Source organism: Bombus vosnesenskii, unplaced genomic scaffold, assembly GCF_011952255.1.
Source record: "Bombus vosnesenskii isolate JDL3184/JDL3185 unplaced genomic scaffold, Bvos_JDL3184-5_v1.1 scf7180000013266, whole genome shotgun sequence".
In the NCBI taxonomy this organism is placed as follows: domain Eukaryota; kingdom Metazoa; phylum Arthropoda; class Insecta; order Hymenoptera; family Apidae; genus Bombus; species Bombus vosnesenskii.
In genome coordinates, this window is record NW_022882926.1 from 1,717,337 (window position 1) to 1,729,522 (window position 12,186).

Genomic DNA, 12,186 nt, shown 5'->3' on the forward strand with positions numbered 1-12,186 from the left:
GAGTGGAGAAACTTTGATGAAAGGAGGACGGAAAAGTGGGAAATGGGAAGGAATTGAACAAAGGCTACGAGTCGTAGGTACAAGAAAGAAAAGAATAATTGGAATATCTCTAAAGATACGGAGAATGCGATACAAGGGTAAAAGCAATGGAGGGAGAGGACAAGTTGTTTGAAAAGAGAGAAGACGATTTGTAGAATTTAAAAGTAAAATGGAGGGGATAAAAGCTTCGGATAGGATAGAATAGAGAAAGAAGAGGAACGAGGGGAAAATGTTGTCGGAAGGAGGGGAGAAAGCTCGTAGAGAAAGCGAGCGGTATTGTACGTGGGAGAGAGTTTGGAAAGAGAAAGTTATACGAGATGGAAGAACGACAACGAAAAAAGTACAGCGAAAAGGAGATAAAAAAATTCACGAGAGGAAAGAGGAGGCTGCCCGTGAAAAGCTACGAGAGCTGGCAAGGATAATTTTATGAAGAGTGGAGCGAGAAAGGTAAATCGTACGATAAGAGGAAAAATAAGAGGAAAGTACGCCGATGCGGAGGGTGCGCGAACAAGATAAGCGAAGCGAACGGAGATGATTAAGAGAGCCAGCTGAAATTGTAAATGAGAGAACGTTAGAAAAGGAAAAAGAGACGCGTGATGCAAACGGGTACACAGGTAATAATCAGAAGAGTAAAAAAAATTACTCCATGAAAAAGAAAGAGGAAATTGAGAAAATAAAATACAAATGAAATAAAATAATGTAAAAGAGGAGATTCTGTTTTATGCAGAGGTTGCTGCATCAATCCCGAGTAGCAGCTTTCTGCTCGATGACATTGCAAGTACCTCCGGACAGAATGCTCGCCTCGTAATTGAATCGTTGTGACGAGGAAGGAAACGTACGCGTACAGGTGCGAGCTAGTGATCTCCTTGAAAAATTTCCCGCTTTTCTTGCTTTCTTTATTTATTCTTGGCATTGAACTGGGGAAAATTAATCCATCGAACATGATGTCCTCGAGACGACACGTGTTATGGATTTAGTCACGATCGACAACGACTTTATAAAGCCTAATCATACTGTAAAATAACCAAAAGTTATATTACAGCATATTAAAAGAATAATACACGAAACAAGATATTTGTTATTATTCCAGTTATGCATTCTTGAAGATAATTCATTTACAACTCAGTTGCGTACCCATTTTCAATCATTCTTTTCTACCGTTTCTGTTTTTTTCCGTAATTAAATACTATTTTTTATACGTATATATTATTTTGTAAAGAAAGACTTTTGGTCTGTTTCCGTTAGAAGAATTAATTTTTAGAAGAAATGAAAGAAAAATAACGGAAAAGAAGTTTAATTTCTGATCGCTTACCGCTATCACGTAGAATTCAAAGACGATCGATCAATCGAGCTCTGTAGTATTCGACGCGCGATTAGAGGCGGCGCATCTTTTCCATATTCCGGATCAATAATCGACGTATTCTTTCAGGACGATGGTAGAACGCATGCCGGTAGAAGCCGAGAAAATTGTGGCGGGGTCGGACGAAATATCGCCAACGCCTTGATCAACCTTGGTCTGAACGCTACACGGTTAATATCCGTCGTTGGTAACGACCAGCCTGGGAAAGCTATAATTAAAAGTCTAGGAGATGGTGCCCAGACTGTGGAGCAGTTGTCAAATATGAACACGGCTAGGTACGCGTTGCTTTTCCCCGCCAATTTTCCGCAAATGCTAGATCATCGACTTCTATGTCTAATACTAAATTATCTCGACAATTATAAGTTTTTTCTTTCTCTCTTATCGATTAACTCACACGAAATCAGAGAACTCAATATTTCTTTTTCATAATTTCTTTTCTCTCTTTGTTTTCGTCCCTAAATTGTATTAGATTAAATAATTATAGATTTTTTTTAAAAGAACACTCGAGTACGTTTATCAAGTTCAAGGTCCGCTATTATGATTTAAAAGAACAGAGGTATAAGATACTTCTTGTGCAATACTGAATCCGAAGACAGTAAAAGCTCATCATTGGTATTAATGGTTATTGGTTTCTGTAGCGAATTGCTGATCGGAATAACCATTGACCCCGTAAATACCACTCGAGACCACTTGTCCCCGATTTCCAATAGTTTTTCTTTTGCCATCTTCGAATTCGTTCTTTCACACGTTGAAAGAGACATCTTTTCCTTTTGCGTTACATGTACATATGTACATTTGAATATTTTGTTCACAGGTCTTTTATTTATCTTCTTAAATATGTATTTGTGTTTGATTTTTAAGATGTACCGTGATCATCGATTACAAAGGCGAATGTCGGTTCGCAGTCGGCGAGATGGAAGTGTTCTCTAGTATCAGCCCGCTTTTGGTGAAGAAATACCAATCGTACGTGGAGAATTCGAGTTTCATCGTTCTTGACGGTAATCTACCTCTAGATACGATTCGATACGTATTGGATCTTGCAACGTGCTCAAAAATTCCAGGTAGGTGATACTTTTATAAGCTTTTACTTCATTTCAGTTTTTTTTTCTTTTTTTTTTCATTAATCTCATAAGATATTGATTGTACTTTCAAGGTATATGATATAAAATCTGATTAACGTTTACTATGTAAAACTTTGCAATAAAAAGTAATTAGAAAGATATGTACATTTTTATGATTTTTCAATTTCGATAATTTTTATCGTAATTATTTTATAACTTCTAAAATAACATTTATAACTTCTAAAATATTCTAGACTTAAATATATATTTATATGTATATATAAAACAATAGTCTAAAAATGTGAGAACAGTTTTTTTTATCTAAAAATACAGGTTTTTATAAAAAAATATGCGAAGTTAATACTGTCGCTGAGAACACGCACTCAATTGCAGGGCAATGTCATAAAAAAATGACTTTAAAAGCAGTTTTATAAGTTTTCACTTCTAATTAATCCAAAAATAGTTATAAATCGATTTGAAATAAATCTTCTTTGAATACTATATATCCTCCCAGTATATAATAACTATTTCATATAAATCTATAAAATTAATACAAATTTTGCTTTATGTACTACATTTGCATTACTAAGTTTAACCATTTGAGTGCCACTAGTCTTTGCTGTTTCCCAATAAAAAATTGCGGCACGATAGCGCTTCTTTCATTCCATGTCCAAAAATGACAGGCGGCGTGATAGCGCTTGTTCTATTCCTCGTCTAAAACTGCCAAGGAGCGCGATTGCGCTGCTTTATGTTTATATACGATAAGTCTTATTTCTTTCAGTTTAATGTTATTCTGATATCCTTTTGAGCATAAGTACTGACATCAATGGATTTAAATCATATAAAAATATTATTTAGATATTTTATGGCATTTATGTAAATTTCAATAATATTTGCATCCAAATGTTAGACTGAAAATGAGCATACTGTTATTATCGGTTTCACAACCTAGAGCACTGGGATTTTTTAACACAGGATATAAGAAACGCAATAGCGCCACTTGGCACTCAAACGGTTAACATAAAGCTAATCAGAAAGACATGAATGAAATAACTGCCAAACCATATGACCATAACAAATAGCTATGGTTTGATTATATTAGTCAGTCTGTATGCCAATATTGCTCTCCAAATATTGATACTGCTAAAAACAATAGAGTACCTGAAATTTAAAAATTATTTGAAGGTCATAAACGTGCTTTGCTTATTTAACTGATATATTGTTGAAAACTTCTACTTACCTACTGTGACACAACACACGAAAGCAGTAGCTAAAAGCATCCATTCACAATTCATTACAAATTTCAAAGGCCAATGGACTAAGATCAATACAATCACAACTTGTGCAAAGAATAAGAGTAAAAAAACAGATGTGACAAATGTTTGCACAACCATCAGTCACTGGCAATAATCATTTTCTAATTACATAATATTCTTTGAAAAAAATGTGGTGACACCCAACAAATTGTTTTTTGATTTTTTGCGAAGTTAAGAATATGAGTATCTAATAAGCTGTTCAAAACAATATTCCTAGAATTACATATATTTAAAATTAGTGAAAATCTCTCTTTTTTAATTTAAATCCAGTAGGGACTGAAATGAAATTAATTTAACAATCAGAAGATATCTATAAACATAGCGAAAAAATACATAATAAACAATTAATAGAGGTTATGAATGTTTTTCACTCACTGCAAGTCTACGAAATGATATTGCTTACTTAAAGCGCGATAATATTCTTGTTCATCAACAGACATTATTATTATTTTGCTTCTTTCTTTAAGCCTTAAAATATTCTATTTATCGTAAACTTGCTACACCACATTCGTTTCACTACCAGTAATGTACCTTAGTTTTAGTTGACATCCTGCAAATTTTCTACTTTCTATAGTCAGATCAGTGGTTCTCAAACAAAAACAAAATAATATATAAATAATAACTATTTTCAACATTTAATCTTATCTTTATTGAAGTAAAGATATATTACAAAAACGATGCATTGTGCCTAGTTAAAAACAATTTTTTTATAATTTACAGTCAAGGACGAATAATTAAATTAATTCATATAATTATGTTAGTATTTTCATATGTGTAAATTACACTAGTCTTTACAAATCTTGTACATATAAATTGACCATTGGCAGTAAATGTTTACATTGTAAAACTTATACAACTTTCCATAACAACTTCTTATAATTCAAGAAAAAAGAAATTTTTCTATTGGATACAATTGAGATTACTCTTCCTTTGCTAAAATAATTAACTTTAGATATATTTCCATTAACTTTTACTTTCAGTATAATTTAATTTCCAAAAAGTTAATAAACAAGTAAAACAACAATAAAAATACAAAGGTTCCCTTCTCATTCCTACTTAATACAATTTATACATATCTTGTATATATAAAACTTGTATATATAAAACAAAAATACAAATCTTGTTTTATAACATACTTTGTACTAGAATAATAGAAAACATATCTTACATTATACTATTATTAAAAACTAGCTAATATATGGATGGAATGACATTACAAAATTTTAGCACTAAATTGTTGTGCAAGTCTCATGTAATAATAATACTCTGACTCATGTACGAGATTCAAGCTGGAATCTTGTTTGAGATTCTTTTAAATACTCTCGTTTTTTACGTTGAACATTTGCTTCAACGAGGAGAAGAACTCCTGCTATAATTGTCCACATACTACCCACAGCTGCTATTATAAAGGACCAACCAAAGAAATTGTTTGCATGTCCAGGCATCCAGCCATCAGTATTTCCAAGGCAAGCAAATATAATTACTGCTAGTCCACCACTTATTCCACCAACAAACAGTAAACTTCCAATTGTCATAATAAGTTGTACATAACGTTTCTGTTCTGGATCACAACATAGAGTGAACAATAATATCAATACAAATGATACCATACTCAACAGGAAGCATAGAGTAAAGAAAAACTGTGTTGCTATCATAAATGCTGTAACAAAGAAATTAAGATTAGTGATACAATGACAACATGTTACTTTGATAAATTTATAAGTATTAATGGGAATGATTAAGCTAAAAAGAAACTTACGAGGTAGTAGAAAGCCTCGAATGTCAGAATAACCTGCAGTGAAGGGATCATAAACCCATCTACAACCAACGAAAAAGCGTCTGGGTGCATCCATTTCTTGAGGATTTGGAAGTGATCTAAAGCAATGCGTCCACAAGCCTAATTTGTCGAGTTTTGCGCCAGTGATACGATAATCACTCACTAACCATGCTGGTGTACCAAATGCAACGCAAACACACACGAAAGCAGCGATAAAGACACCAACACCCACATTGCCGGAAAAGCTTCTTTTCTTCATTGTGAAAAAATTGTTTCGTGAATGATCACGATGTAAAACAACGCGTACGACAAACAATTCAAATCTACTGATCTAGTAAAGATCCCACGGCATTAACCACACCCAAACACGTTATGTTGTGTGATGACCATGTAGCTTACCATACCATCCAACCTAACCTTGTAAAATCGTGAGTATCCCACGAGTACAAACTAGCAGTTATGACAAGGAAAGGGTTCTCAATGCCTAATTAAAATATTATTTAAATATGTCAACTATATTTAAAAAAGAAATTTTAATGAAATATCTTTTTTCTGTTATCAGTTACAAAACATAGGCGATATAATAGTCATTTATTAACATTCATACATTTAAATGATAAATACTGTTAAACTGTTAAAAACTGCTAAAAATTGCTAAAAAGCACATTAAAAATTTTGCGTGATATCTAATAATGTTAAAGTTAAAAAATCTTTATATTATTCAAATACTTAATGAAAGGTGCTGTAAATGCTATAGAATGATAAACAAAGACTTAAAATGGGAGACGCTGCTAGTATGAGAATTTTTTATAAATTTCTATTGTAGTAACGACATTACGTCATTGACGTTTCAACTGAATTACATATTTCTACATCGCGAAATCTTAAATAGTAAATGAAACGGAAATACTAAAATGTATTTCTTCTTATTTAGGTCAATTTTCTCGGCTATTAAAGTTTTTAATAATAAAAATTTACGAAATCAATGTAAACTATTAAGTTTAAAGAGATAGCTCCGAAAAATGATAAAAAAGATTTCTAACGAATTGTTGTTTTGTATTTTATAAAAAAGAATTTGTTTAATTCATATCCATAAACTTCAATTAAAATTCTTGGAATCGATATGACTTATTCTACTATTCAGTTTATGTATGATTCACCGAGATGCAATTCCCATTACTTAATGTCATTAAAATTAAAACAATATCGCAAAAAAATATTCATGATGAAATTGAAATTTACTATTCATTATACGTGTCATTTTATTAATAATTTTACGTTTCCGTAAATATTGTTAAATATCGAAGAATGATACGGAACCAATAGTAACACCTTTTCCAGGTGTGATCGATATAGTACGTGAAATTGTAGAAGTTGCTGATTAAAATAGGAGCTAAACTAGGTCAACAACTTACACCTGACGTCGATCTTCGTGCACGCAATCTTAGTCGTAACTCACGTTGAATTATTTCCCCCGATAATAAAATGGGTCAGAGTTTGACCATATTTACCCTTTGCAACCTAATTATTTTGCTTTAATCCGCAACTTATGCATATATTTATTTGTCAAAAAGGCAAATATGACAGAAAAATTAACATAAATGCGAAGAAGAGGAGATATGATTTCGAACAAATTACTTTATTCAACTTCATTCTTCATATAATTCTCTAACATTTCACTTCACTTGCATAATTAAGGCCACTTATATCTAAAATCTCTTCTATGGACGGATTCGTTAACAAAGTTAACATACAAATTATTTTACAAAACAATAAATACAGCATATTTATGTAACATTTTATTACAAAGACGTATAAAATATTTTTTTTATATTATTACCTCCAACTTCCCTCAAAAGTATATAAAAAATTATTGCATTTATAACTTTAAATGGTTGTATGTGTTTTTTGTTCTTCCCGTAATATTCTTTCTTGTTTCTTTCTGTGCCTACGGCCTTCAATCAAAAACAATGTACCTGCTATAACCAAAGTAAAACTACCAATAACAGCTAATGCATAAGACCAGCTGATGTTATTATGCTCCCAATTGGGCATCCAGTCTCTACCATCGCCTCGTGCACCAAATATTATAACAGCAATAATACCACACATTCCACCTAGTACCAAATTTCCACCAGTTGTCCATAGAAGCAACTGATATTTATCATGATGTTGTGAGCAACATGTATATAATACATTTAAGAAACCTCCTATTAATAATAAAGTCAGACATAATGTAAAAAAGAATTGTGTTGCAACAAAAAAATCTGGCAGGAGTATATCATGTATTATGTAATATTCTTCTTCAAACACCCACCAACAACCATAAAATTTAGTGTCATACAAATGATGCGGATCTCCAAATCCTTGAAAGCATACCTGCCATAAACCTATAATAACATTTTATAAGGCAATATAGTATTTAAATAGTATTTTTCTTACTAATATGTCAAATATGTAAATCAAATTACCGATTTTGACAAATTTTGGATTTTCCAATTTTCCATCGGTTTCAAGCCAGTTGGGTGTGGTGAATGCAATGATGATTGAAAGAAATGCAAGTGCTGTGCATATAACAGCAGCTTTACCGTTTAGAGTTTTACTCATTCTATTGCTTTATTTTGTAAATATTTTTTAAGTTTGACTTATTTTACGTGGTTTTCAGATTTGCTTTTAAGCAGTTTTAGGTTTTAAGTCGGAATGTGGTAATGTGACACATACACTATGCGTTATGTTTTGCGTTGTGTATGCGGTATGCGTCTATGAGACGATGAAACAAATGATTAATAGATGTCCATTCACATGAAGAATTTTTAGCGCTCTAGCAGCGCTCCATATTGCGAGGAATGCATTTAGTCTTAGCGCCATTATTTAAATAGCATCTTAAAACCAAACAATTAGTATATAAAAATTACATCCAGTGTATTAAGATAAAAAAAATATGTTTAATATAAAATTTAAAAAATAATTACATTTGTAAATTGAACTATGATGTATTAAAATCAAACATGACATTTATTTTTTAGTTTGGTATGAACCCACGGATGTGAACAAGGCAACTAAAGTATTTAAAGCAAAATCGCAATGGCAAAATGTTTTGCATTTTATATCACCAAATAGGAATGAACTATCAGCTATTGGGAAATATCTTGGCATATCGGTACCTGACAACAAATTACCTATAGACTTAGAAGAAGTAAAAACAATTGCAGAGCAAGTAGCTGAATTTATCCCAGTAGTTATAAGTACATTAGGATCACAAGGAGTATTGGTAAATATTTAATAATTGGAACAAATCTAAGAAAATATAAATATAGAATTTAATAATTATTTTTTATAGGTCGTTCGTAAAGCCCTTGGAAATGATCCCTTTTATGATAAAGGAGGAAAATTGGTTGCTCATACTATGGTCACTTCTCGCCTATATCCCCCCTTATCTTTTATTTCTGATGATCCAAAAGAAACATACAATGTGAGTGGTTGTGGTGACTGTCTTACTGCTGGAATAATTTATGGAATTCATAAAAATTTAGATGAAACCAGCTGTCTTTCCTTAGCTCTAAAGGCTGCTGCACTTTCTTTAACTTCATTAGATGCAGTCCCCACTTCACTTTCATTATTATGCAATGATGCACAACATTGATAAATATTAACCATTGGAAATTATATATTGGTATAAAATACTTTAATTATATATAATATATATTTTTATAAGATAGAGATTAAATGTGGACGGATAGATTTTAATAAATAATTAATAACTATAATTATAATTAGTGGCTATGCTTTTATATAAGTTCATTAGCTTTCTTCTTTCCCCATTTCATAACAAATTCGGCAACATTAAATTTTCGTTTACATCCATTATAATTCATATATCTTATTTTCCCAAATATATCTCTTTCTGGCCAACCATGATCATGGACACCACAGATAGACCACATGCAACCTAGAAGCACAAATAAAATATACATATTGTGTAATAATAAAATACATCACAGAAGGACAGATAGAGAACTGACCTACATAACCATTCGGATCACAACCATCGATACTGTACTTATTATTTAAATAATTGGCCCATTCTAAAGCAATCTCAGGTGTTTCACTCCATTCTAATAATTTCTTTGCCCAATACATTCTTAAGAATCCATGCATTTTTCCTGTTATTATCATTTGATTTTGACATGCATTCCATAAGTCATCATGTGTTTTAGAATTTTCCAACTGACTTAAAGAATATACATATTTTCTTGTATCCTTCCTAAATGTAATAAAATGTTAACAATAATCCAATGTACACAACTTGCAATAAATAATATAAATTACCGATGTTTATTTAGTGTTTTTATAGCCCAAGGATAGGCACCTTCAACAAGATCGTACTTTTCATTATAGAAACAAAAATTATCACTAAGTTCTCTTCTAATAATAGCCTCCTCCATGAAGGATTCAACTGATTTTTTATACAATCCTTTATATTCTTGTATTTCCAAAATACAACGTTGTACTGAGATCATACCAAAATGAAACCAAGGTGATAAATTACTGATGGCATTTGACAAAGGATTATTACGTTCATCTCCATATTTTTGTAAGTGATTCTGTATAAAATTTTCAAGTTCCTTAATACCATTTCTATATCCTGGTTTAGCCCATGTAATTTCAGTTGTTGGCTTACTTGCTTCTACATCTTGCAAAGTTATATCCCAATTGTTGTTTTCAAATTTTTCTTTTGTTAAATATGGGTGCTTAATAACAGGAGGAAATTCTGTTAAAAATTCCTGTAATTTTGTATTTATTTTATTTCTGATGGTTTTAGCAGCAAACTCCTGTTTTGATGATGCATACCAGCAAGGCACAATATTATGAGCATCTATCTTTGAAAGATGTATATTAACATATCAAATGATTATCTGTAAATTACATCATCAATTAAAATCGTATTTACTTGATAAATAGGGACATCTTCTGGAAGATTCTTTTGTACGTTATCGATCCATAACATAGGTAACTTCAGTGGATAAAAATCAACGATCACAGCCCCCATGTTATATGTTTTTACAAATTTAAGAATACTCTCATTTGGTTCACCATGTAAAAGATGAAAGTTTAGATTCAGTTGTTTGCATTCTTCTTCAATCTCCATTAATCCTTTTAAAAGAAATTTGTAATATCTCATAGAAGCATTTAGGAAACTTGGCATTATGCAAAAACATATATGGAGGGGTACATTTCTTTTCACAGCAATTTTCTGAGCAAAGAGCAGAGCCCAATTGTCTAAAAATGTTAAATCTTATTAATAAACTAATAATAATGAAAGAACTATGTAGAACTATGTATTAAATATATACCTTGTGTCCTAATATCACGAAACATCCAATACAAGATACCCTTACAGTTTTCTTTAACATCATTTAATTCGCTTAAATGTTTAATACGTTGTTTATTAAAATTAAATGTCATAATAGATTCAGATACCTAAAAAATAACAAAATATTCAAAGAAGTATATTTTGCTAATTTTCTTAAAAAAGAATCATCTTACATTTTTTCTATTCTCTTCAAATTTTTTTAGAAGATTAACAACTTTTTTGCGCTTAGATGGATTTAGCTCATCCATATTTTTGTGTACAATTTTATTTATACTAAATAATACTGAAATATCTATACATATAATACTTTGTACGATTCTTACAACTTTTGAACTTAACAACTTACGACTATAGAATATTAAATCATATTACGCAATACATATATCTTACAGCCTAGAATATATGAAATATAGAACAATTTATCTAAATCATTTAACCTAGCTAAAACGCTACTAACTTAGAGTTAGAAACCCGCCATATTAGAGTCCGTACTGTTACTTATTTTCTGATTGGTTATTCCCTTGAATCAGCTGTTTTATTATGTTCATATAATTTTTAATAGACTTCAAATAGGTAAAAATAGAAAAATGAAAGATAACTGGAGGACACAGTGCACCATTAAAATGAAAGAAAACGTAAAAATGGATGGGTAAAAAATTATTCAATAATATATATGATTCAAAGCAATTTATTTTAATTCGTTGTAACATATACAGCAAATTCCTTACGCATTGTTTGTTTCTTCGCTGACTGCTTGATATCATTGAAACAGAATAAATCAAAATATGTTGGGTTACATACATTACACAACACACATTCCATTATATACTATTACACGATTATAATGAAAAGATAAGAAAGATAAAAAAGAAATATGCAATCAAAGCAACGCAAAATCTTCCTAACAAGATAGAATAAATAGGTTACCTATTAATTGTAACATTATGTTTCTTCTTGCATACATGTATCTATTCATTTGGACAAGTTGAAACAAACCCAACTTTACGACACACTGTGTGATCGTAGAACGTATAAAATGTGTAGAAGTAGTATGTAACAACTATTTTATTCGATAGAAGTAAACAGCGTTTCGATACGCACTTATACAATGTCGAAACACGATGCGTTTTATACATACAGTGATAGAGATGAAAGTTTACTTGGAGGGAGAACAGCCAATAGAAATAAATTCCACGAAGTCACGTGGTTTGCGACGCAGTGTAATCACGAGCAAGATAAAGCTACCGTCAACAGAGACG

The 12,186-nt window shown here is 31.1% G+C and overlaps 4 protein-coding genes across 6 annotated transcripts in view; 1 reads left to right on the top strand and 3 right to left on the bottom strand.

The window, feature by feature from the left end:
* LOC117230271 (pseudouridine-metabolizing bifunctional protein C1861.05) overlaps positions 1 to 9,319 on the top strand; it is a 34,022-nt gene extending 24,703 nt beyond the window's left edge. The window contains exons 6-9 of the mRNA XM_033487530.1: positions 1,469 to 1,674; positions 2,261 to 2,460; positions 8,580 to 8,824; positions 8,894 to 9,319. Of these exons, the coding sequence (XP_033343421.1) occupies positions 1,469 to 1,674; positions 2,261 to 2,460; positions 8,580 to 8,824; positions 8,894 to 9,196 (954 nt within the window). The 3' untranslated portion in view covers positions 9,197 to 9,319. The remainder of the gene's footprint in view (positions 1 to 1,468; positions 1,675 to 2,260; positions 2,461 to 8,579; positions 8,825 to 8,893) is intronic.
* LOC117230290 lies at positions 5,019 to 5,874 on the bottom strand. The gene is made up of 2 exons (XM_033487570.1): positions 5,536 to 5,874; positions 5,019 to 5,436 (listed from the first exon to the last, which is right to left on the bottom strand). Exons 1-2 carry the CDS (start codon positions 5,810 to 5,812, stop codon positions 5,048 to 5,050), a joined length of 666 nt encoding a protein of 221 aa, XP_033343461.1. The 5' UTR covers positions 5,813 to 5,874; the 3' UTR covers positions 5,019 to 5,047.
* On the bottom strand, positions 7,174 to 8,344 carry LOC117230287. The gene is made up of 2 exons (XM_033487568.1): positions 8,025 to 8,344; positions 7,174 to 7,943 (listed from the first exon to the last, which is right to left on the bottom strand). Exons 1-2 carry the CDS (start codon positions 8,158 to 8,160, stop codon positions 7,441 to 7,443), a joined length of 639 nt encoding a protein of 212 aa, XP_033343459.1. The 5' UTR covers positions 8,161 to 8,344; the 3' UTR covers positions 7,174 to 7,440.
* Positions 9,224 to 12,160, bottom strand: LOC117230276 (deoxyribodipyrimidine photo-lyase-like). 3 transcript variants are annotated; one of them, XM_033487540.1, is made up of 7 exons: positions 11,855 to 12,160; positions 11,101 to 11,677; positions 10,908 to 11,034; positions 10,505 to 10,833; positions 9,883 to 10,433; positions 9,576 to 9,817; positions 9,224 to 9,502 (listed from the first exon to the last, which is right to left on the bottom strand). In XM_033487540.1, exons 2-7 carry the CDS (start codon positions 11,173 to 11,175, stop codon positions 9,342 to 9,344), a joined length of 1,485 nt encoding a protein of 494 aa, XP_033343431.1. In that variant the 5' UTR covers positions 11,176 to 11,677; positions 11,855 to 12,160; the 3' UTR covers positions 9,224 to 9,341. The 3 variants fall into 3 exon arrangements, with proteins under 3 accessions (XP_033343431.1, XP_033343430.1, XP_033343432.1); XM_033487539.1 differs by having other exon boundaries at positions 11,101 to 12,160; XM_033487541.1 differs by lacking the exon at positions 11,101 to 11,677 and having other exon boundaries at positions 11,855 to 12,158.
* Between the last annotated feature and the right edge of the window lie 26 nt (positions 12,161 to 12,186).